The sequence below is a fragment of the Furipterus horrens genome, unplaced genomic scaffold (genome assembly GCF_987537825.1).
Source record: "Furipterus horrens unplaced genomic scaffold, mFurHor1.1.pri manual_scaffold_5, whole genome shotgun sequence".
NCBI lineage: Eukaryota > Metazoa > Chordata > Mammalia > Chiroptera > Furipteridae > Furipterus > Furipterus horrens.
Window position 1 is genome coordinate 115,196,583 of NW_028327175.1, and position 26,961 is coordinate 115,223,543.

General features: G+C 46.1%; 1 protein-coding gene across 5 annotated transcripts in view; it reads right to left on the reverse strand.

Moving 5' to 3' along the window:
• Positions 1-26,961, reverse strand: part of MGRN1 (mahogunin ring finger 1) — a 58,521-nt gene that overhangs the window by 24,500 nt on the left and 7,060 nt on the right. For 4 of the 5 annotated variants that reach the window (XM_090277088.1, XM_090277086.1, XM_090277084.1 and 1 more), the window contains exons 2-5: positions 8,082-8,200; positions 6,381-6,469; positions 3,830-3,976; positions 2,397-2,514 (exon numbers count right to left, since the gene is read on the reverse strand). In XM_090277088.1, coding sequence (XP_090133214.1) covers positions 2,397-2,514; positions 3,830-3,976; positions 6,381-6,469; positions 8,082-8,200 — 473 coding nt within the window. The remainder of the gene's footprint in view (positions 1-2,396; positions 2,515-3,829; positions 3,977-6,380; positions 6,470-8,081; positions 8,201-26,961) is intronic. The other variant, XM_090277085.1, reaches the window with a different exon arrangement.

Here is a 26,961-nt window from a genome sequence, read left to right on the forward strand (position 1 = left end):
CTCTTGGCATACTCTGATAAGACAAGCCTTGTCACCCCACAACTAATTTCTGATTACCTCACTTATGCATCTGTAGCTGGCACCCCATCCCAGCTACATTACATGGGAGGCTGAGGATCCCTGGAGACCCAGGGAGTGAGGACCATCACCCCCAAAATTCCTGTTCCACACAAGTCATGCACCAGAGTTAAGCATGCTCAGAAAAGACAGAAGCTTCCACCCACCCCAGAAAGGTTGAGGGAGACATTTATTTTTACTGCAAGGAGAAAAAGGTTCTAAGGGAAAAGCAGCCCTCTTGATCAGGAGAAAGAGCCAGGCAGCTGATCCCAGCATGAGTGATTGACAGGCTTCCTGGCTCACACTTCGCTCTTCCTCTCCACGGCCCTGGTGGGGGCCTTACATCCTGGCACACTTGGGCTCTCCCTTGGGCTCTTTCAGTACAGAGAAACCCACCAGACAGGGTATTTGCAAACCCCAGGCCAGACGGGCACCAGGAAATAAGGAAAAGACAGAGGGCAGAGGAAGAAATGGACACAGCTTTGATAGGGAAAACTAGCAAAGAAACCACTCCAGCTGCGAGGAGGTCATAAGTACTGACCTATAAAGACATCCACAATATGATTCAATAAAACAATAAACATTGTAGATGTGTGGGGGCAGGCAGGAAAATCTTCATACCTTATCTCCTAATTTTGCTGTGAACCTAAAACTAATCTTTAAAAAAAAGTCTGAAAAAAATTAAATTATAAAGCAATTGTAGCCAAGAAAAATGAAAACAAGCATTCAAACAAAAACTTATATACAAAATAGCATCATTATTCATAATAGCCATTAGCCAAAAGAAGACATGACACCAAGTGAAAGATGCCAGGTACAAAAGGTCAAATAGTGTATGATTCTGTTTAAATGAAATGTCCAAAACAGGCTAATCCAAAGAGAAAGAGAGTAGATGAGTGTTTGCCAGGGGCTGTGGGGTAGGAACAGGGGTTAACTGTAAATAGGCACAAGGGATCCTATAAGGATGGAAACTGGGCTGGCGATGGTTGTGATTATAGATTTACTGAAGTCCTGAATTGAACAATGGGCAAGTTTTACAGTATATAAATTATACCTTAATAAACTGGTAAAAAAAACAATGAAACAAAATAATTCAGAAGGGTATATAATACTGATACACTGTACAGTCTGTCCCTCAGTATCTGTGGGGGATTGGGTCCAGGACCCTCCTCGGACACCAAAACCTTCAGATGTTCAAGTCCCTTACATAAAATAGAGTAGTATTTGTATATACTTACACACATCTTCCCATAGCCTTTTAATCATCTCTAGCTTACAAGAACTAATACAACATAAATGCAATGTAAATAGTTATTATCCTATATTGTTTAGGGAAGGACAAGAAAATAAAGTCTGTATGGCTTCAGTACAGACACAACCATCCCTCATAGGCCCAACTACACAGTACACATCAGTGACAACATAACATTTAAAAATATATTTTTTTCAAAACTGAGACAACTTTAATAGCATACTCAATAAAATATAATTTTAAAAATAAAAATTAAAAATATTTTTCATTCATGTTGAATCCATGAATGCAGAACCCACAAATACAGAGGGCAACTATATATGTATAATGTGTATATTATATAACACTCCTTGTTGTAGCACAACCCTCTGCAGAAACAATCAGTCTTCAGCTTGATGAGTATCTTTTCTGGGTTTTCCTCAAGGATTATATACACATACATTACACCTGCAGAAATGGTTTTGTGCATTTGTGTGGTTGCCACATATGAGATTATATACTACATTTGTTTGCAGCTTGCTCTTCTCCAAGCCCAGACGGGGCTTTCCACATCAGTATGTACAGTACACAAAGATTTCTTTCATGCTTTAAGGCTGCATGGCATCCTATAATAGATGTGAAATAGGGTTGCCCACATTATATATATGGGTGGTTCCTATAGCATCAGTGATGGACATGTAGGTTGTTTCCAATTTTTACTATTACAAAACAGAGCTGCAATGAACACCCTTTACATCCTATAAATTACTGTCCCTAGCTATGGAACCACTAGGTGAAAGGAATGCTGCCATGGGGCAGTCTTATGGTCTTGAGACTGTGCCCACACCAAAGTTGGGTACCAGAGCCTCTGCTGCTGCCATCTCACCTCGAACATTCAATCCAACCAACACTTGGCCCAAACCACACTCCATAGTCCAGTGCATGATCAAATGAGCACACACACCTTACTCAGCAGCCCCTCCTATAGCTCATCAACCACGTGAGTAAGGAACCTGAGCAAACACACCCTACTGTGCTGGCCCCCAGAAAGGGGAGGAAATTTAGGTAAGGGGCCAGAGGAAAGGGGGGAATCCAGCCAGGAGGTTACCTCATCATCCTTCCACTCTGAGAAGTCAATCTTGAAGGAGGGCAGGGAGAACTGCTGACTCACCCCTCTCTTATAGTGGATGGTCTCAGACTGCAGGGCAGGGCTTTTGGGGCTGTACCTGAAGGGGCAGCCAAGAGAAAAGATGGTGAGACTCTGCCAGGAGCAAACGCTCTGCTGTATCCTATCTTCGGGGTAATCCCCACCTTCACAGGACCTCTGAGGGGAGGGGCTGGCAGGCAATGGTCTTTTGGGAACCTAATAGAAATCTGACTTGCAGGTCCCACCCTGCAAGTCCCAGCAGGAAGTCAGTCTGCGTGGCCACAGGGCCCCCACACCCTGAGAGCCTGCATGGCCTCATTCTGTTCACCACTAGCTCTGCCCGGGCCCAGCCTGGTTTTGAGTCTTCCAGAGCCCACACCCACCAGATAACTTGGCTACCTTTACACATATGGCTTTTTATAGTTTGTTTACTTTTCTGAACAAACATGGGTACAAAAATGTACACAGTACCAAGCACCCTCCCCCACTACCCCTGAACCCTTGTGTTTGCTCCCAGCCACCTGCTTCTCTGCCCATCCATAAGCCAGGAATCACTCTTGGGAGAGTCAAGGCATAGTTACACCTGTATGGACAAATGTCTCTTCTTTAATATTCCAATAGCAGATCACCTGCACTCTGTGCCTTTATTATGCGTGCACCTGAGCTGTCCCATACCCGCCACATATAGAGGTGCCGTGTCCTATGAACACTGCATCGGTTCCACTGCAGTTTTACTCTGACTCAATCAGGCCCCTACTAGTGGACACCAGGTGGTCTCCAGTATCTTGCTTTTCTAGGACCCTCTTCTGCATACCTCTTAGCCACACATGCAAGTATATCCCCAAAATAAACTCCCAGAAAAGGAATAGCTGAGGCAAAGAGTACACACATTTTCAATTCTAATATACCCAGACATCTCCCCATTCAGGAATCCAACACACAACTCTTGCCCTCCCCCCTCCACCCTATCCCACCCCTGCTGTCCCTTGGGCTTCTGTCTGTCTCTCTCTAGGACAAAGGATACTCTCAAGGGCCTTGGCACACCTAGCCTGAGAAACTGGCACTGCAGGTTGCTGGTGTGCAAAAATACTCAAAGCCAGAGCTCTCCACCACCGCTCCATCCCCAGATCAAACCTGGCCTCCAAGTGGTTTTCTCCCACAAGACAGAGATGGGCGCCTTTCGGCCCATCCCATCCAGGTCTGGTCCCACAGACTGGAGGCAGACCTGCACTTCCGTAGTTGTGCCAAAGCTGCAGATTTCAAACTTCTGGGGACCAAATGACCCTTATTTCAAATAAAACCTCTAAAAGTTCAAATATATAATTCAGACAGACGCAGAGCTTCTGGGGCCCCGCCCTGACACCTTGGGCCCACCATGCACCACAGGAACTCACACAGCCATCCCATTTAGAAATTCTTCCACTGCCTGGCAGTAGATGGTGATGGCCACCCGGGCATCAGCATCAAAGGTGAACTCAAGACTGTAGAGGACACGGGGCTTCTCGCTGTCCTCAGTGGGGCTGTCGGCACCATCTTTGTACCTGCCAGGGAGCCAGAGGAACAGGCAGTAAGTAGGTCAGGCATGCCCACCTTCCACAGTGCACACCATTCCCTGAGAGGCCCCTGGGTTGGCTGCCTGCCTGCATCCCATCTTTCTAGAAACGTGGAGGTCCACTCCCTGTTTGGACAACAAGGCTCAACAATGCAGGGTTCTCCTTCCCTTGTCTCCTCCCCATAGAAAAGGAGATAAATTATCTTGATTTAGAAAAGGCTCCAGAAGCCTCAGTTCTTTCAGGTTTAAAGTGGTTTGGGAATCTCGTGAAGCTTGCCAGAAAGCTGAGTGAGAACAGGGGAAAACTAATAATAGAGCCCTGAGGAACATTGAATGAACAAGCAGGGGAAGGAGAGTCAGTAGTGAGTGGGAAGAACACTGGAAGTTGAGGTAGGTTTTGGAGCTTTGTCAAATATCTAAGGATACATGGTAAGGATTGAAAAATATTGATATTTCTGACTATGTATTTTAAAATGAGAGAGAATGTTAGAGTGGGTTGGATGAGAAAAGTTGTTTTTAAGTCAATTTTCAAGAAAATTGAGTATAAAAAAATATTAGAAAAACTTTCTAGTGTAAAAGAGTAAGTTAAATCTTCAAAGAACCCCAGACCACCTATAAAATAACTATTTGAGAGTATTTAGTGACATTTTAACCAATGTGACTTGATAGAAAAAGAAAATGATTGGTAAGTATGAAGTAAGCTTGTGGTGTTTGTGGCAATAGCGTAATGCATTATTTATATGTTAAAAAGTCAGTCATTTACTGAAAATGAGTAAAAACTTGGAGGTTAACTTTAAAGAACTCAGGAAAACCAGCTCTGAGCTAAAACTATGAAGATTGGGAGAGAAAGTTAAGAAGGCAAATATTATTTCTGGCCTGCACTAAAATTTGACTTAGGTTGGAACCACAACTATATAATAACCTCAGTCTAGAACTTTGCTGTCCTAAACAGTAGTCAGTATCAATGTGTCTATAAAGTTAAAATTTAAATTAATTAAAATAAAATAATAATTCAGTTTCTAAGATGCATTAGTCATATTTTCAACATTGACCTGTGTGTACTCTATCAGACAGAACAGTATAGGAAATTTCCATCATTGCAAAAAAATTCTGTTGAGCAGAGTAGATGGGTAGTTTGTTAGCAATAGTTTTCAGCAGTCCAGGAGCAACAGCTAAGAGTGCTTACTTACATTTAAAGAGATTTAGAACTGCCCTGATACTTACCTGTGTGGAACCTGAGACTGATGTTAAATAAAGGGTGTTTTTCAAAGCTCAATCTGCATATAAAAAGCCAAGGAAAATAGGAAAGAATTGATAAATAAGCTACCCTTGGAGATACTGGGGACTGTGGCATTTGATGAGACTGAGGCAGAGTGAAATAGCTAGAAATTGATCAGTGAGATAATTTTAAGATTTCACAGGTGGCAACATTCCCAGTAAGGACCAAGCTCAGGGTGTGGTGGAAATGGAATGGATTTGGAGGTTCATTGGGGTTCACAGAGTCAAGGAAACATGTTTCTAGTCAAATAAACTCATTTGGTGGCTGAAGCACATACTAAGATTATAAATTTATAAGGTGGAGGAAAACTGTTTGATAAATGACAGAAATGAAGAACAATAGGAGTGATATAACCAAGTGACAAATGATCCTTAAAAACTAGGGATGAAGAAACACCAGCTTGGAACTCAACTTTTAGGTTTATCAACCAATGACACTGGTTATAGTTTAGTCTGTCATTGTCATAGTATTATTATTTTCCCTAACCCTGGCTGGTTTGGCTCAGTGGATTGAGCGTCGGCCTGCGAGCTAAGTATCGCTGGTTCGATCTTCCAGTCAGGGCACATCAGAGAAGGAAAACTCTGACTCCAAAAAACCTCCGCTGCCTTGCGGCATACCTCTTCAGGGGAAAGGCTAAGGGAGTAAACCCCGACAGAAAATCCGGAGCCGGAGTCCCTAAGGCGGTTTGACGTTGTAGTCAACACCGGCAACTCCTGCGGCGCACCTGAAGCCAAGCTGTATTGACTCGTCTTTCCCTTGGACCCTTCAGCTGTGAAGAGAGGGGGTGTCTGCTGCATGGGCAACAGCAGACCCTCCATATCACCCTGCCCAGGCTCTGTAGCTTCAGCTCTTAAGAAGCTACACCATCGTCTCTCGAGACGGACGGCTGCCGACGACGAAAGTAGTTTCTCAACCTTAACAATCAGACCTGCGTCATTCTTGGTTGTGGGGGCACCTTGTGCACTATGGGGTCTTTAGCAACCTTCCTGGTCTCTGCCCACTAGATACCAGGACCACCACCCCCTCCAGCTGTGACAATCAAAAATGTCTCCAGACACAGCCCAACACCAGTTAAGAGACCCTAGTTTAAAGAATGTGGCAGGGTCAAGGTTACCTTACGAGCCGAAGCGAGTCTTTTCGGATGTTCACCAGGCTCCTCAGTGTCTTCACTGGCTCATGGGGGGCAGGTGTGACATAAGGAAACTAGGAAGGAAAAACCCAAAGCAATCCCAGATGACTCCCAGCACAGCAGAGGACAGAAAACAGGGATAATCCAAGCACCCACCAGGTGCTCCAGGGCCCTCATGCCAACCACTGGATAACATTATCTTCATCCACATCAAAGTAAACTGCAGGCAACATGGCCAGCATGTGGGAGAGCCAGGACCAGAACACCCTGAAGGATTCTGGTCAAGTGGCCATGGTCCCCCCAATTCCAGGAAGGACTCTCAGTGAATGTAACCTGGCCTAAGGGAAGCAATTACGGTTGGGGCTCTCAGGCCTCGTTCCCCCTCGTTCCCAGAGGTGAGACCTGATGTCCCACTGCTGCCCTGAACAAGGCAGGCTTTTCATTCAAGGTCGATGGTCAATAAAGATTCCAGAAGGGACACATGCATGCGCATGTGCGCGCACACACAGGTGCTATAAAACTGGTGGCACCTGGAAAACGTGGCTGCATCAATATCAGTTTACTGCTTATGAGAACAAAGTAGAGTTTTATAAGACACCATCACCAGGGAAAACTGCATAAAGGGCATATGGGATCTCTCTGCGTTATTTCCTACAAATGTAGGATGATCTATGGTGGTCCTGAAATAAAAGTTAAAAAAAAAAAACAAAAAATAACTGGCTTACAGGAGGCCTGTATGAGCCAAACCCTGGGTCAAAGCTGAGGCTTCAAAGGTGTGGAAGGCAAGGTTCTGTTCTCATTCTCATGGACTTGGGAGGGTGGTAGCGGCCAGCACTTTGGGCCCTAGTCCCTAGCCTCTCATTCATTAAAGGATCAAGATTCTGTGTCAACCAGCTACTCTATGGCTAAAGCAGCTGGAGAACCTTCCCTGGTCCAGAGGGCCCCCGACGCTAGGCCAGGGCAGCCCTAGGACTCAACAGCTTCAGGGTATGGGGTTCAGTGTCTCCTGAGAGAGAGGACCTCCCACCTGGCTCCTCACTCACACTGGGGACCAAATTCCCACTCAGTGTCCCCCCTCAAGAGCCTTCTCCTGTCCCTCTCTCTTTCTTTTTAGTCTCCATTTCTCAACTGTTCTCTTCTTTATTGTCTGCATGCCCTGCCAGGGAATGAGTAGGAGCTGTCCTCTGTCCCCACCCGCTGGAAGGGTCCCGGGAACACAGTAAGTGTCAAATGTACACTGAACAAATGAAACCCCAACGAGTAAACATGTGCTCCTCTGGTGACTGATGAAGGTGAACTTGTAAAAAATATTCACGAGCCATGTATTTGCATTTCTCCTTTGGATCATATTTCTTGTCCACTGTTCCATGGGACGTGGATATTTTTTTCCCCCCAAAGAAAGTCATCCAAGAGGCCTGGGATCAAAACCATAACCTTCTGTAACCCCATAGCATGGATGCACCAGATTCAGTAGGAGGTGCTCTGTCCCCAGTGACCCGCCCTTGGTCCCCCAGCTAGGCATCACCAGGACACGCCCCATGCACACATCATGTGCACATGTCCAGCTGGCAGCTCTGCTCAGTTTGGGGCGACTCAGTGTCCACTTGTCCTTGCAGTTGGAACATGGGTGGCTGAAGGCAGAGGTCTTGCCCCTACCGCCCACACACCCAGCCCTGTGAGACCCACCTGGACTGGGCGATTGCCCAAGAAGTTCAGATCCATGTTTTCTCCAAAGAGGTAACCTTCAGGGTGAGGGGTGTCAAATTTCTCACCTCCCATGAAAAAGTGCGAAGCAAAGTAGTTTCCTGGTTTAAAAAGAAAAAGAAAAAAAAAAAAAAACAAAAAACAGCTGCAGACTAAGGTTCAACACAATCCAGTGGGAGCATCAGATGGCCGAAGAGGCTCAACCCTGAAAAAAGCTCCATTCGGAGAGAAACCATCGTGGGCCATGCCTCCCACTTTCACTGCAGGCCTCAGCCCCTCCAGGACCCAGGCTGCCCTGCCTCTGCACCAACCCAACACCCCTCCCTCTCCAGGACCTCTTGTCCCTGCTCAGGGACACATCTAGTACTCAATTCCAACATCACTTCCTTCTCTAGCAGGTTGAGTTGTGTCCCCCACAAGGATATGTTCCAGTCCTAACCCCTGGTAAATGTGCATGTGACCTTATTCAAAAATAGGGTCTTTACAAATGTAAACAAGAGAAGGTCAGACTACAGTAGAGTGGGCCCTAAATCTAGTTACCAGTCTTCATAAGAGAAAGAGGGAGACTTGGGCACAGACACACATAGAGGGAAGGAGGAAGAGTGTGAAAATGGAGGCAGAGATTGCAGTGACGTGCTTACAAGCCAAAGAACGCCCATAGCCACCAGAATCTGGAAGAATCAAGGAAGGATCCTCCTAGAGCCTTCAGAAGGAACCAACCCTGCTGACACCTTGGTTCTGGACTTCTGGCCTCCATAACTGTAAGAATAAAGTTTGTTGTTTTAAACCACCCAGTGTGTGTGCTTATGACAGCCCTAGCAGACCAACAGACATTCCCTGACCCCAGACTAAGTCAGCTCCCCCCAGCCCAAATCCAAGCTCCGAGTCTGAGTTATGTCATTCATATCTGACTCGCCCCATGAGTGCTGAGGCTGGAACTCATCTGGAGGGAAGGCTCAGGAAAAGGCAGAATCAAGTACGAAGCCAGGCTGTCCTTGCAAGGCCTTCTATGTGGGAGACAGGTCCCTGGCCCTGAATCTCCTGCTCCAACCTCATTCCCATGTTATGTCTGGGACCTTCAAGGTCCAACCATGTTATGTCGCACTAGGTCCCAGAGTTTCCCTTCCACAGGCAGAAAACAGATGAGGTAGACCTGCTACAAGAAGGCCCCCATGGTTCTCACCTCCTGGGTAGACAATTCCTGCACTGAATAGGGCTGACCTGTGTAACCACAGATACGGCGGAAAAGATGAAGTGGGACTTCCCAGGCTCTGGGGGAAGTCAGCCTTCATGTTGTAAGGACACTCAACGAGCCCTATGGAGAGGTCCATTTGGCAAGGAACTGAGACCTCCAGCCACCAGCCAGCAACAACTTGCCAGCCCCATGAGAAAGCTACCTAGGAAGCAGATCCTGCAGCCCAGCAGACAGCTTGACTGAAGCTTCATGGGAGACCCTGAGCCAAAACCACCAGCTAACTCACTCCCAAATTCCAGACCCACAGAAACTGTGAGATAATAAGCATTTATTGTTATAAATAGCTAAATTTTTTATTTGTTACTCGGTAAGAAATAATACAATAAGCTTCCCTCCTTTTGTCCACTCTGGGCTCCTAATTCTAACATGTTTCTATGGCCACCACCCTGAACAAAGCCACCAGTATCTCCTGCCTTGATTACTGTAATCCACTCCACCAGTCTCCCCACTCTCACCTAGTCCCAAAGTCTATTTCCCACATTCCACTACCCAAAAACTTCCGATGACCTCCTAATTACACCAGAGTAAGTTCTAAACTCTTCCCTACAGACTGCAAGGCTCTATACAATGCAGACCTACCAACCCCATTCATATCCCAGGGCCTGTGCACTTGCTGCTTCATCTGCTTATGAAGTTCTTCCCCAAGAGTTATGCCTTGATCCTTTACCTCATCTCTCCTTCTCAGCAAGGCCTTTCTGATGATTCCTTTTTAAATTTACAACCTCCACTTCTTCTCCTTGCTTGGTCACAACCTCCCCTATTCCCCTTCTCTACTGTATTCTTTCCCAGAGTACTTTTCATGACCTGATGTACTATACACAGGAGGGCCCCACATTTTAGTGCAGTTTTAAGTTTTACTAACTTCAGAGGTATAAATGCTACAAAATAAAACCTCTGGATTAAGAGGCAATGGACGAGTATTACATTTTTTTACCCTAATTCTATTTTATACATTTTCTACAATTAACCAGTATTACTTTAGAAGAGAAAAAATTACTTTTTAGATGGATTTCTGGCCAAGATGGAGGCGTAGGTAGACACACTTTGCCCCCCTCCACAACAATAAGAAGAAATACAGCTATCTCAAAACAGAAAACCACCAGAACTACCAAAAAATTAAACTGCATGGAAGTCCCACAAATAAAGATATAAAGAAGCAAAATTCATCCAGACAAGTAGGAGGGGCGAAGAAGGGGTAGAGAGGACACGGTGTGGCTGTGGCAGTGGCAGCAGCAGCAGCAGCAAGGCAGCAGCTGTGGCTGGCCAGCAGAAAGAGCAGTCACACATTATAAAAGTCCAGAGGGGACTTCCAGCCCAATGGAGATCTAGACGGACATGCTGCATCTCCCTCCACAACTAAGAAGGAATACAACTATCTCAAAACTAGAGACAACCGGAAGTTCCAGAAAATCAAGCTGCATGGAAGTCCAACAAATGAAGATTTAAAGAAGAAATTCTCATCCAGAAAGGCAGGGGGGCGGTGCCGGGGCAGAGAGGACACAGTGTGGTTGCGACAGCAGCGGCAGGCCGGCGGAAAGCACAGTCACACGTTTTAAAAAGTTGGGAGGGACACCTGGGGAGTGTTCGCAGCACCAAACCAGACCCTGCAGCTCACAGTCCAAGCGCCGGGGAAGACAAAGCCTCATTGCTTTTGACTGTGCAAACCAGTGGGGGCTGGGACAGAGGAAGAAACTGCCAGTCAGTCTCTCAGCAGAGTCCACTTGTTTAAAGGACCCCCACAGTCCTAGAAACTCCGCATACCCACCCACTCTGGGAACGACAGCCAGGGCAACAGCAAGGGAGGCGCCAGTCCCATAGAGAAGTGGGTGAAGTGCCTGGAAAAGGGGTGAGTGCTCAGCAAGCAGCATTGTTCTCTCTCTGACCCCTCCCCCACAAACAGCGCCACAACACGGTGAAACAGGTTGTCATATACTAATAGCTCAAGGCTCCGCCCCTTACATTGTAACAGGAGCAACAGCTCTACCTAAGACACAGGGACAAACAAACACAGGAGCCTGTCAAGATGAGGAGACAGAGAAGAATGGTCCAAAAGGGAGAACAGATCAAGTTTCCAGTGGGAGAACTAAGTGACAAGGAGATAGCCAACTTAACAGACACAGCATTCAAAACACTGGTGATAAAGATGCTCGAAGGCTTGACAGATATGCTAAAGTACGGCAAACGCATAAGGGAAGAAGTGAAGGCTATGCTAAATGAAACGAAGGAAAATCCACATAAAACCGATGGTGAAGGGAAGGAAACGGGGCTCCAAATCAATGATTTGGAACATAAGGAGGAAAAAAACAGTCAACAAGTACAGAATGAGGAAACAAGAACTGAAAAAAATGAGGAGACGCTTAGGAACTTCTGGGATAACTTTAAATGTGCAAACGTCCAAACCATAGGGGTGCCAGAAGAAGAGGAAGCGCAAGAATTAAAAACTTATGTGAAAAAATAACGAAGGAAAACTCCCCAAATTTGGTGAAGGAAATAGACATACAAGTCCAGGAAGCAGAGAGAGTCCCAAACAATCTAGACCCAAGGATGTGTACCACACCAAGACACATCATAATTAAAATGCCAAAGATTAAAGACAAAGAGAATCTTAAAAGCAGCAAGAGAAAGGAAGAGAGTTACCTACAAAGAAGTGTCCATAAGACTATCAGCTGATTTCTCAAAAGAAACTTTGCAGGCAAGAAGGGACTGGCAACAAGTATTCAAGGTGATGAAAAACAAGGATCTACCACCAAGATTATTCTATCCAGCAAAGCTGTCATTTAGAATGGAAGGGCAGATAAAGTACTTCCCAGACAAGGTAAAGCTAAAGGAGCTTATCATCAACAAGTTATTTTTATATGAAATGTCAAAGGGACTTACTTAAGATCAAAATTATGAACATAAAAATAACAAACTCACAACTATCAACAACTGAATCTAAAAAATAAAAACAAAATCCAACTAAGTAAACCAGAATAGAAACAGAATAATAGGTATGGGGATCATCTGGAGGGTTATCAGCTGGGAGGGGGAAGGGGGAGAAATGGGGAAATGGTGCAGGGATTAAGAAGCATAATTGTATGGTACAGAATAGACAGGGGGAAGTTAAGAATAATATAGGAAAGGGTAAAGCCACAGAACTAATATGCATGACCCATGGACATGAACTAAGGGGGGTGGGACTGCTGGAAGGAAGGGGGGTACTGGGCAGAGGGGAGAAAAGGGAAAAAAAGTTGGGACTACTATAACAACATAATCAATAAAATATACTTAAAAAAAAAAAAATGAAAATCAGGAGCGACACCTGGGAAGTGCTCCCAGCACCAGACCAGACTGCGCAGCTCATGTCTCCAGTGCCGGGGAAAATAAAGCCTCATTGCTTCTGACTGTGCAAACCAGTGGGGGTTAAGGCAGCAGAAGAAACCGCTGGCTTCTCAGCGAAATCCGTTTGTTTAGAGGGCCCCCATAGTCCTAGAATGTCTGCAAACCTACCCACTCTGGGAACCACAACCAGGGCAACAGCTAGAGGGGCACCAGTTCCACACAAGAAGTGGGAGAAGTGTCCAGAAAAGGGGTGAGTGCTGAGCAAGCGGCATTGTTCCCTCTCAGACCCCTCCCCCAAATACAGTGCCACAACATGGTAAACTGGGTCACCCCACACTAATACCTAAGGCTCCACCCGTTACAACGTAACAGGTGCAATAGCTCTACCTAAGACACAGAGGCAAACACAAGAGCCTGTCAGGTTGAGGAGACAGAGAAGTATGGCCCAAAAGAGGGAACAGATCAAGATTCCAGTGGGAGGACTAAGCAACAAGGAGACAGCCAACCTAACAGACACAGAGTTCAAAACACTGGTGATAAAGATGCTCACAGATTTGACAGTTATGCTTGAGTACGGCAAATGCATAAGGCATTTATAGGGTTATCAGCTGGGAGGGGAAAGGGGGAGAAATGGGGAAATGGTGCAGGCATTAAGAAGCATAATCGGTAGGTACAAAACAGACAGGGGGAAGGTAAGAATAATATAGGAAAGGGTGAAGCCAAAGAACTTATATGCACGACCCATGGACATGAACTAAGGGTGGTGGGATTGCTGGAGGAAGGTGGGTACTGGGTGGAGGGAAGCAAAGGGAAAAAAATTTGAGACAACTGTTAACAGCATATTCTATAAAATATACTTTTAAAAAAGAATGAAGACATAGGACAATGATGTGTGTTACAATGGTGGCTGTGATATCAGAAAACTGGAACCATGTTCTGGAAAAACCATTGAATTGTATACTTTAAAAGGATGAATTTTATCTCAGTAAAGCTGTTATTCGGAACTGGAGGGACTTGATCAAGTTGTCACCGTGTAAATCATCAACAATTCTGGGGCTTATGGGATCTTTGTATTTGTTGGCAAATAACTTGGAATTAGAAGCTATTGTTCTACCAAACCCTTGTTAATTTCCAACTATTGATTTACGTGAACAAGGTTTTTCAATTTGAAATAAAAAATGGAACTAGATGTGACGCTGACCTGTCTCATTCCAGCACCAGGTTATATTCCATTGTGACTACTGAATTAACTGGGGGGTAAGGGGTCAGTAATAACCCATCCATTTAAGAGATACATGTCCAATGCTTTTTAGTATTTTTGTTTTTTATAAAAACTGTAATATTTGTGTTGTTTTCAACATTTGAGTATTTGTAATGTCCACTCAAACAGGAAGAAAAACCATTTTAAAATTCTCATTTCAGTTTATGTACATATTTTGGTTGCAGAGACATACAATATGGTTATCAATAGAAGACGTTCAAGCATAAAAAGTTGCAACCACCCTACACATTCCACAATAAGAAAATGGACAAACAGTGACAAGATAAGTCACTGTGGCAATGACAAGATGGGACCACAAAGCAAACATGACTCACAGGGAGGAGTTTTGAAAACATCTCATAAAGCAGCCCCACAGCTCAGAGGAGGAACACCTACACACAGAGACGAAGGAATCAGACATGGGAAGGAAGTGCCCTGGTCCAAGAAGGGGCAAGAGAAGTACAAAAGAGAGACAATATGGAGAATGTTAACTGTGAATTCTGAATGGAGTGTGGTTGCTATGTTACTCTCTTATACTTTCTGTATGTTTTTGAATTGCTCACATTTTTTAAAAAGGAACTTTAGAGGAGAAATGTGTGCACCAAATGGAACTGGTAGTGTAGGGGCTTCAGCTATTCTCTGTAAGAAGTTGCAAAGATCTGCTAAAAGGTCTTGTCAAGGGACTAGAGGGGGGAATATTACAGCCGCTCAGTGATTTACAAGCTGAGAGACCCCAGCTCAGCTCCTTCCCATAGCCTCTACCTTCTTCTATTTACTTGTGACTTGTTTATAACCCTTGTGAAGTTATATTTTACAGGATATCTAGCCTTTTGAAGATAATTGCTTTATAGAGAATTCAACTCTGACTAAAGAACTGCAGCTGCTGCAACCAGAAATAACTTTATGGCCCTGCAAACTTTTGTTCCTGTTAACGACACTCATGTAGCCCTGTCCTGTCCCCCCACCCCCCGATTCCCAAGGCTGCTTCCCGCTGAAGAAGTAAAGCCCCTATATAAACCCTACCCTAAACCTCATTTGGGGTCAGTGCTTTGTTAAGAGACTCAGGTCTTGGCCCGACCACCGGCAATAAACCTTTTTGCTTACTTTATTCACTGCCTCAGAGTGTTCAGTCTCGCTTGTGTAGTGGCAACAGTAGCAGCTCCCAATTGTGTGTGCATGTATGCATAAGTGTGTACATGTGTGTACAAGTGTATTGTGCATAGTATATATATGTGTGTATAAAGGTGTACTTGTGTTGTGCTTGCGAGTGCATGTCTGTATGTATGTGTTATGGTGTGTGTGTGTTGTATGCATATTGTGTGTCTATGTGTGTGTGTACACTTTTGAACCAAAAAGAGCAGGCAGAGCTAAGAAGAGCAAGAAAGAGAAAAAAAGAAAACACGGCTGAGGAGAGAAACAGAAGGAAGACACAAAGGTGAAAATGAGAACAGAAGCCACTACCACACCACCAGCTCTTCCTCCACACCCCCAAGGCAATGCCCTAGCCCAGTTTCCCCATGGAATCATCAAAGTGGGACAGTTCCTGCCCCCACTTTCCATGCAGGAAATTCCACTCAGAAGTCACCAAGCTGGTGATGGTGAGACTGGGCTCAAACCTGCTGACTCAAAGCTCACCGTGTGTCTCAGCCCCAAACCGAGTGCCTCCACTCCTGCAACACAAGGACCGCGATGGAAATCAACGATCAATGGTGTCATCTCTGGTCACAAAGGGGTGGCTGTTCACATACAATGAGCTATATGCAAAGGCCTTCTGGATCAGAAAATCCTTCTGTGGCCATACTTGGAGGGCCTGCCAGAGGCCATGATTTCAGCCCAACAATGACACGCTCCAGGACACCATAGCCTCAGAGCCTCAACAGAGCCATTCTCGAACATGACAGCTAAAACAAATTCATGCCCTTGTCCTCTCCTTCCTGTAACCAGTTGAGGTACACTGGAGCTCAGATGATTCACCTCTTCTCTGCCCAAGGGATTCTGACTCTGCCCTCCTTACTGGTATCCAGGTGTCCTGGAGAACAAAGAGGTGAAGAGCCACCAAAATGAAGACTAAGAGTGACTTCCCAGAAGGCTACCAGCATTCCCATTCATGTGCCCCATTTTCCTTTAGACACCAGGTGCAGAAGGATACATGTTTCATCTGATCTTCTAGAGATGACAAAAATCAAAGCCATAAGGCCACCAGTTAGTGGCTGTCTCAGTGATGGCTGGTGGAGGTAGGCAAGTGCTGTCCCTTCAGGCCACAGAGCAAGCCAAGCAGACTTCTGGGTTTCCCTTTTGTTTTGTCCATTCCACTTTCTTTTCTTTTTTCTTAATAAATAAATAAATAAATATATAGTTTTAAGATTTTATTTATTTTTAGAGAGAGGGGGAGGGAGGGGGAAAGAGAGGGAGAGAAACATCAATGTGCAAGAGAAACATCAATTGGTTGCCACTTGCACCCCACTAGCTTGGGACCTGGCCCACAACCCAGGCATGTGCCCTGACTGGGAATCAAACCAGCAACCTTTCAATTCACAGGCTGGCACTCAATTCACTGAGCTACACCAGCCAGGGCTGTCTGTTCCACTTTCAAATGCATGTGTATTACACATGTGTGTGATGACCATCATTTACCACAGAACAATGAAAACACTCTAAATTACCTGCTGAGGGAAGCAGCAGGATGTGCAAAGATCTCCAGGAATCAGAGTGAACAGGCCACCACAGGTCAGCATGCAGAGTACAGATGGATTCCACTAAATGAAGGGATCCACACTAAACTGCCAGCAGGAACCTCCAAGGAGGTAGGGAGAAGGCTGGGAAGAATAAAACAGGACTTCCACATTCTCCCCAGAAACATCTGCGTTGCTTGAATCACAGACAATTTTTTTTTTTTAATTCTCCTTTATTAAGAGATCAGAGTTTGAGACCCTGCTACAGACGAAATGTTTGTGTTCCCCAGCCCCCAAACTCACATGTTGAAACCTAACACCCAATGTGATGGTATTTGGAGGTGGAGCCTTGGGGGAGCTCTGATGAATGGGACCCCCGTCTCACCCCGACCCATGGAGCAGGGCTATGTATCTAGGGGATGCCTGTGTCCTCATTATTCCTGAGGGCCACCTGTTTGGGGTACATGGGCTCCAAGTGCCTGACTTAAATGTCCTTTCCATCAAGGTTCTAGGTAACCCAGCCTCTAGCCTTATACTCCTGATACTGCCTGGCACTAAAGCAATTTCCAACAGCAAACATTACCACATCTCAACCTGAGGACCAGGTGCCTGCCCACTCATGACTCTGCAAACTAGTGATTCTGCTCTGTACTGCCCACTTCGGTCCCTCTGGCCCAACAGGCTGCTGCCACCTTTCAACTCCAAGCTAAGGCCTCTCATAACCCCCCTACAGGTCATGTGCAGCTTGCCAGCAAATCCTGTTTTTCCTTGTTTGTTGGTTGGTTCACACTCTGTCCTCCACCTACCAAGACCAGGGATCATATGTTTGTTCACCGCTCCATATCCTCAGTGGCCATCACCATGGCCTGCACACAGCAGCTCAATAAAAATTCGCCAAATAAAAGGTGGATCAGCCCTGACTGGTGTGGCTCAGCGGGTTAAGCGTCATCCTGCGAAAGGTCACCAGTTTGATTCCAGGTCAGAACACATGCCTGGGTTGTGGGCCAGGTCCCAGGCTGGGGGCAATCGATCAGTGTTTCTCTCGCACATCAATACTTTACTCCCTCTTTCTCCCTCCCTTCCTCTCTCTAAAAATAAATAAAATCTTTTTTTAAAAAAAGAGGGTGAATCATACTGTCATTACTATTTGACAGTCAAGGAAACAGGCACAGAGAGGTCCAGTAACTGGCTCAAGTCACACACCAGTGAGAGGTGGCTTCCTCACTGAAAACCTACACTGAGCCAAGAGCTCGGATTCTCAATTACGCAAATCCAATGACCATTTTTTCAACACCCCCAAGCAGTTCACTAATTCTCAGCAGACACTGGCTGGGTGGCCTACACATTTAGCTCAATTCTGCCACTATCTACCTGCAGATAGTGTCAGATCCCACAGGGTGAGTCCCACATGACTGTCCCCACTTCGGATGTCAATCACAAGTCCACATTGTCTCCTACGCTTCTGACCAATCATCTGAAGATCAGAGATTCCCATGACTTCCCCCTCAGGTTACTTAACTTTCTAGAGGCGCTCAGGAAAACAGGTCACTTACCAGATTACCAGTTTATTACAAAAAGGACATGACCCAGGAGCAGCCAGATGAAAGCGATGCAGTGGGAGTGCTATGGGGAAGGGCTGCAGGCTTCCACACTCTCTCTCGATGTGCCGTCCTCCAAGCATCTCTGTGTGCTCGCCAAACCTAGAAGCTCTCTAAAACCCTTCCCTTTTGGGTTTTTATGGTAACTTCATTACATAGGCATGAGTGATTAAATCATGGGTCCTTGGTGATCATCTCAACCTCCAGCCCTCACACAGTTGGCTTTCCTGGCAACCAGCCCCAGTTCTCAGGTGCCTTCCAAAAATCATCTCATTGACAAACTCAGATGTGACTGAAAGGGGTTATAAATATCAAAAACACCCATTTCACTTTTATCATTCATCATTTAAGAAATTTCAAGGGTTTTAGAAGCTCTGTGCCAGAAACGGATGAAGACCAAATATATATTTTTTATTTTATATCATAATTATCCCTGCCAGGTAAGCCATGACATTAACAAAGACACATTCCGTGCTCCCCTCCTAAGAAACACAATTGGTCCTGAAACCTGGGACACTGGCGTGGATTTCGCTCAGTTTCCCCAGTCATCATTCCCACTCCAGTGGAGAGGGAGCAGGAAAGGCGTGAAGGCATCTGCAAACGCTAGGAATAGCAGCTCATTGATTCTATCAGCTGAAAATTTTTCTCATTCTGTAACAGGACAGATGTAACGGTTCTAGCTTCCTGAAATCCTTGAAATCTGCTGTTGCTAAGCCCCAGCTGGGCATGACCACCACATCAGAACATCAACGACCCCAGAGAGTACAGATCTCAGGAAAGCATCTTTAGGCTCTCAGGGATACCTCCTGCCAGGTGGGAGGCTAACAGCTCCACAGCCTGTGAGCCTGTTCCCAAACACAGAGAAGAGACCGACTCCAAGGGAGTGCCACCCACCTCTAATCTCCCGCTCACGGATGTCACACATGTGCACAGAACAGCACTTCTCTGCTTGCCACACTCAGGCCAGTGACTGAGCGGCTGTAACCTCCCTGGGTCTCAGTGTCCCCATCTGGAACATGGGAGGCCTCAGTGGCCACAGACTGGAAATAAGAGGACAGCTAGGGATGTCCTAAGGATAAAAGGAGCCCTGAACATTTGAAAAGACACATGATAAGCATATTTGCTTCCCAGCTTCCCTCCAGTAGGCTAACAATTTTAAAAGCTCTCAGCCCCCAGAAAGGAAGGAACACTAAGCAAAGATTCTGGCTCTCTGACTTCCCATAATTTGTTGTAACCACCTTTTTTTTGGGGGGGGAAGGGATCCTCCCCAGCTTACGCCCCTATTCTGGAAACAGCTTCTACCACCCACAGGGATGAGCCCAAGCTACCACCAGAGCACATGGCTGTGGACACATATGGACGGCCAAGGTGGACACCTGACTGTGCTGGGCCAATAACCAGATACTCTCCCCTGTGGAACTGGACCGTGGAACTGGACCAGGGACCACGGGACTTGGTTCTTGAGGGCCCCTGGTAGGCGGTAGCAGGCTTTACAACTGTCACAAATGCATGATGCTGAAGCCAGAGTGGAATGGGCTCTTTGGTTTGATGTTTCCACTTCTTGATTATCCAGCCTTGGGTTCCAGAGGGACACTTGGCCCCACCCTTCCAATGCACTGTATTTCTTGTCTAAGTTAATTTCTATAAACACTGTAGCAACAGCCAATTTCCAAAGAACTCAAAATGTAATAAAAAGCACACAGGAAAGAACTCCTGCAAATCAGGGAGAAAAAAGATAATCCAAAATAAAAAATATGCAAAAGATTTCACCAGGCCCTTCACAAAAGGAGGAAGAGGAATGAGTGGCAATTTAGAAACAAAAAGGTACCCAACCTCATTGGTCATCAGGGAAAAGTAAATTACAAATACAATGAGATATCCCTGGCTAAAATTTAAAAAGCAAAGCAACAAATAAACACACCCCTGATACCGCCAGTGTTGGTGAGAATGCAGAGCCAACAGAACTCGGATGCTCAGCCCGTGGAGGTGCGCATGGGTTCAACCACTGCACAGAACTGTGAAACCTGCTGATGCTGCACACATGCACCGGAGGGCCCCAGCACTCAATCCCAGGTATGAAAATGTACTCAAAGAGACAAGGAACTAACCCAGAGTAGTCAAAATCACAGAGTCAGAAAAGAGAGCAGTGGCTGCCAGGGGCTGGGGAGAGGAAAATGAGAAGTTAGTGTTTAACGGGGACAGAATTTCAGTTTCACAAGATGAAATGAGTCATGGGGATGAAAGTGATGATGGCTGCACAGCAACGTAAATGTATGTGATACCACTGAGCTGTGCACTTAAAAGTGGTTAAGACAGTGATTGTTATGTGTATTTTACCATAATGAACAAACCTGGGGGGGGGGACAAGAGACCCAAAGAAATCAGATTCATGGGCACCAAAGCCAGTCAAAAGAGGGTCATGGCAGCATTTGGCATAAGAGCCCAAACCAGGAACTCCCCAACACCCCTCCACAAGAACAGATGAACACACGGGGACATCAACTGGAAGATCAGGTAGCAAAGAAAGGAAACCACTTCTCCATGAACCGTATACCAGGCAGGGCCTCTCATCATCAAATGTGGAGAGAAAGTGTCTAGTTCTGTTCATATCAAGTTCAAAAATAGGTAAAATTCACCTCTACCTCCAATGAGGTCAGGGGGAGATTTCCCAGGGAGGAAGAAGATTGTGAAAGGGCACGAAAGGGCTTCGGATGCTGCTACTGTTCTATTTCTTCAACACATCTACTTTGTAATCATTCATCAAGATGTATGCTTATGACTGGTACATTTCCTATGTGTGTCACACTTTGATTCTAAATATATATGTGAATACACACATACTTGCTTTTTAAAGCACTGAACTAAGTAAAAGTCCTTCTTTCCATTCCCCCTAAAAACTCCCTGGAGAGTAGGGTCACTCGTAGACATCAGTGACCATGAATTCCATGAGGACGAGATGTGGATGGCAGAAAGCTGCAGGTAACAGAAAAGAGGATTCCAGGGCGGACTGGAGGGAACCAGCATGATGGTCTGTCCACCGTGGGAGGTCAACCCAGCTGTGCCCAGGACCAAGGGGGAGGGCCCAAGTCAACAGGATGAAAAACCTGAGAAAATGGTGTCCTAAGGAGGGCCTTAGACCTCCTTTAAGACATAGGTAGAGAGATGTTTCAATGTCAGTCATTCCTCAAGGCTGTCGCTTCCTCCTAGCTCGATGAGAAAGTGAGCCAATTGAGTTATGTTAGATAGTTAGTGGCTCCTCTCCCATGCTGTTCCACAATGTTGCCTTTTCTGCAAACAGCAGAGGGACTGGGCCTCACTCCTCGCATCCTGCCCTGGTGTCCCAAGCTGGGACTGAACCTGGTTCTCCCCAGCTCTTAGGAGCTGGGCAGACATGGAAACAGCTGGTAGAACTGAACAATTCAATGGTTAGTTATTAAGCCCCTGAGCCAGATGCTGCAGGAATGGTGTTCATGACACCATCCACCCTTCACTTTACAGGACAACACAGAAACATGAAGCTGGATGACTATACATGCCCAACAAATGCACAAGGGAAATGCCAAATGGAACATGGTCCCATTCAAATGTCCGGCTTGGGCAGCATTGGGTTTGAGAAATGAAGGAAGTGGTAGTGGTCACCGCCTACCACAGTCAGCCAGGAAGTGCAGGACATTCTCCAGGAAACTTCCGCACCCAATAAAAAACACAAGCTGGCTGACCCGGGGCCAGGTCCCACTCTGCGGGCTCACGTGCACTTTAGAGTTGAAATTGAAAGAGGCCTGGGTAACCAGAGGTTAATCTGGTAAGTCGGGGAGATTGGGGCCCAAGAGCAAGCTAATGGCCCAGAACTTGGAATCCAGTGCTCTTCCCACTATACCCAGCCATGCTTGTGGGAGGGTGTGTTGTAAAAACCGTAAAAGGCCACCATAACTGTGAGGAAAACACACACACATACACACACACGCCTCTCTTCTCCTAGGCAGCCAGGCTCTCAGCGCAACAACAGACAATGGAATGGCTGGCAGCAGCGACTTTCGTGGCATGGGATAAAAGTCCCCTTGGCCATCTAGTCAGACCAACTCAACTCACGCGTTCTTTAACTGCCAGGCTATGCGGGCCTTTGCAGGGCAGTTTCAAAGGACCAAGAAATGTTATGGTGTATGTCAGCATGATACATGGCAGGGTTGATATGAAAGTTCAACAAAGCCCAGGGAGGGCAAAGCTGGCAGGAGCTGACATAGAGCCAGATTACTTGAGTTGGAAATGACAATTTCTCAACAATTCCCAGAGAAACTATGGGAGGTCCCGTGACACATACATGAACCTGAGTAGGATAAGGGACCTAAGAGACAAACACGCAGGGCTCCGGGGTTCTCTCAAAACCCCAAGGGTGGGCAACACTCCAATATCAAGACCTGACAAATCTCAGCCCAGGGACCACAGGGCCCAAGTGCCAATGGTAGACTTCTACACCCAAGCCACCCTCTGCTGCTTCTTCAGGAAAGCAGGTTCTAAGATACCTATCCCTCATGGCCAACTTATAAGCTTTTTGTTGCTGCTGTTTTGTTGTTTTTACCTGAAATATAACAACTGAAGCTTGAAGAATACAGCTTATTTATACAGTCCTTACAATGATAAACTCAAAATCAAGGTGACACAAGCAGGAGCACAGAACTAGTTCTTATGCGAATAGCATAGGTGACACTTGGGGAAGGTGAATGTCCTGATGCCAGCAATGATGGTGCAAGTCTTTGAGCAGGGAGATAAAACACTGCATGTAGGTAGAGCCCCCTCTTCCCATCCCCCTGCCATCAATGCCTTAGTCTTGGAGCACAAGTTCACTCCCTCTGGACAGCAATGGCTCACAGGACCAGAATGCCCCTAGCGACAAAAGACACCCTTGGCCACACAAAGCATCCTCCCACATCTAGAACACCTGACTCAGTTCTTTCCTTCAGGCACCAAATAAATCACAGTTGGCAAGGCCCTGTTCTGGAAAGAGTAAACCAACACCAGCATGGAGTGCATTCAAACACATTTGTAGACTGCCCTCAATACAGAAGCACACACCACAAGTCTCCTCACACCCACCTTGAGCCCCTCCACATATGGCGGCAGAGCCAGAAAAGACCTCAGGCCCTGCCTGACACCCTAGGCTGGGATCAGACACAGCCAAGTCTGAGCAGCTTGCACACTAGGGAGATGAGGATCGCTTTCTACAACAATAAATATGCACAAGCATTTGTTAAATGTTTATTGTGTGCCAGGCCCAGGTGCTGTGCAACAAAGGGCTCAATCTGATTTCTAGTTCCTCCACCAAAGAGAACAAAAGTCTGGTGTCACAAGGACATGGCAAAGCTCCAATAAGATAATGGAGGTCAAATACTCTGAGAGTGCACACTCCTGATTACATACAAAAGGTTTAGGTCTAGGACAGAGCCCCCCACCATAGGCTGATGGTTCACAGGGCTGATTGCCCCTCCTTCTGACATTTCTCTGGGATGGTCTTCCCAGCATGACCACCCTTAAACACCAGGACAGGGCAGCAGCTGTGTTCTGAGACACATTTAACAGTAAGAACAGCAGCAGGAGGACTAGCTGTGGCAGCAGCCACTCATGACTAGGTGCTCCATGTGTGTACCTACTGCACTCCAGGCTCTCTTCTGCATGGCATACACAATCTTCTCTTTTGGTGCATGAACATGGTGTCCTAACATCTGCCTTGACCCTTGGCTGGGAACTAGCTGGCTATATGATGGGGCAAAGAAGTGCAAAATAAATTCTCACATTTATAGTCAACTAATTTTTGACAGAGGTGCAAAGGCAATTAGATGGGAAAAGAATTGCCTTTTCAACAAAAATGTTGAAATAACTGAATATCCATATGCAAATAAATGACCTTAGACCTTTACCTCAACCATACATGAAAAAATTAACTTCAAATGGATCAGCAACCTAAATGTATGAGCTAAAACTACTGAACTTCTAGGAAAAAAAAAAAAAGATCTTTGTGACCTCAGGCTAGGCAAAGATCTCTCTGGTATAACTCCAAAATCATTAACCATTAAAAAAAAATTTTAATTGAACTTCACCAAGATTTAAAACTTTTGCTCCTCAGAAGACAACATTACGAAAATGAAAGACAAGTCATAGACTGCAAAAAAACATCTGCAAATCAAAGAACTGATAAAGGAATTGCATCATTGTATCCAGAATACATTAAAAAACTCTTACAACTCAACAAGAAGACAAACAATCCAATTTTTAAAACCCGAAGGGAAAAAAAAAAAAAAAGACTAAAACAGACATTTCTCACATACACACACACACACACACACACACACACAGGCTATACAAATGGCTGTTCAGTACATAGAAATATGCTCAACATCATCAGTCATCAGGAAAATACAAATCAAACCCAGGATGAGATATCACATCACACCCACTAGGATGGCTATAAATAAAAAGACAGACAATAACAGGTGTTGACAAGGACATGGAAAAGTTGGAATCCTCACACAGCGCTGGTAGAAATAAATGTAAAATGGAGCAGACACTATGGAAAACTCTGGCAGTTCCTCAAAAGGTTAAACATAAGAGTTACCCTATAACCCAGCAATTCCACTCCTAGGTATCTGCCCAAGAGAAATGAACAAGGCTACATGAATGTTCACAGATGTTCGTAGTAGCATTATTCATTAATAGCCAAAATACAGAAACAACCCAAATGTTCATTAACTGGTGAATAGATAAAATATAATATCTCCACACCATAAAGTACACACATGCTACAATATGGATGAAGCCAGACACAAAAAGACTACACGTTGTATGATTCCATTTATGTACAATGTCAAAGGGGCAAATTTTAAAGAAAAGCAGATTAGTTATGGGAGTGGGGGTAGGGACTGACTGAAAAGAGGCATGAAGAAACTTTGGGGAGTGATGTACATGTCTAAAACTGAATGTGGTGACATTTGCACAATTCTATAAATTCACTAAATCAGAGAAGGAAAACTCTGACTCCAAAAAACCTCCGCTGCCTTGCGGCATACCTCTTCAGGGGAAAGGCTAAGGGAGTAAACCCCGACAGAAAATCCGGAGCCGGAGTCCCTAAGGCGGTTTGACATTGTAGTCAACACCGGCAACTCCTGCGGCGCACCTGAAGCCAAGCTGTATTGACTTTGTCTTTCCCTTGGACCCTTCAGCTGCGAAGAGAGGGGGGGTCTGCTGCATGGGCAACAGCAGACCCTCCATATCACCCTGCCCAGGCTCTGTAGCTTCAGTTTCACTGGAGAGGACACTCCAGCGTCATCGCAAGATGTCGATTCAACACGGGAGGAGACAGATACCGGTTATAAGCTCATCCGATTGGCGAAGGAAACGAGCGCCAGGGGTCTCCTCTGACGGTGGGAGAGGTCATCGCACCTCACTGGACAGCTACCGTCTCGCCATGGCTCGCCTGCCCCACTGGGTGCGTGGGGATCAGAGAGGCGCCTCTCGAAAAGTGGGCCACAAAACACCCGCACCAGTTAATTCCAAGCAAACAACAAGAAAGAAGCCTCCGGCAATTCGCCTCGCTAGCTGGAACATCAGGACCATGTGCCCCGGACTTACTGCAGACCTTCCGTGGATCAAGGGTGCCAGGAAAACCGCTGTCATCGATAGGGAACTGGCACGACTAAACATCGACATTGCGGCTCTACAGGAGACCCGGTTGGCCGACAACGGAACTATCAGAGAAACCAACTACACCTTCTACTGGCAAGGGAAGTCTCCGGACCAACCAAGACAGCACGGTGTTGGGTTCGCTGTGAAGAACACGCTTGTTAACTCCATAGAGCCACCCACAGGAGGCACAGAGAGATTACTTACCCTCCGATTGTCAACAACTTTCGGCCCAGTCAGCATTCTTAGCGCGTATGCCCCAACCCTCTGCGCCACCACCGAAGAGAAAGAACAGTTCTACCATGCACTGGACGAAGCGTTATCCAAGATTCCCAGAAGTAACGCTCTCTATCTCCTTGGAGACTTCAACGCAAGAGTAGGAGCCGACCACATGGCCTGGCCCACCTGCCTTGGAAACTTTGGGAGAGGAAAGATCAATGAGAATGGTCAGCGACTGCTTGAGCTTTTGTGTCACCACGGCCTGTGCGTGACAAACACATTCTTCAAGTGCAAAGAGATCCACCAGGTGTCATGGAGGCACCCCCGCTCCCGTCATTGGCACCAGCTTGACCTCGTCATCACCAGAAGAACGGATATTGGCAGCACCCTCCTCACCCGCAGCTACCACAGTGCAGACTGCGACACGGACCATGCCCTCGTGGTAAGCAAGGTGCGCATAATGCCGAAGAGGTTGCACCACTCCAAGATGAAGGGTCGCCCACGCATCAACACCAGTTGTGCCAGCAACCCAGTTAAGACCCAGCAATTCATCAACAAGATGGAAGATGCACTCGGCGAGGGAGTGGCGGCAGATGACATTATCGAATCCAATTGGCCACGTCTCCGCGACGCCATATACAACTCCGCCATTATTGCTTACGGGAAGAAAGAGCAGAAGAACGCTGACTGGTACGAGGCTCACTGGGAAGAAATGGAACCCGTGATCGAGGCTAAGAGGAAGGCCCTACTGGCTTACAAGGTCACGCCCACTCCCAGTACACTTCAAGCTCTACGGGCTGCCAGGAACAAAGTCCAGAAGACCGCCTGCCACTGTGCCAACACCTATTGGCTAAACCTGTGCAGA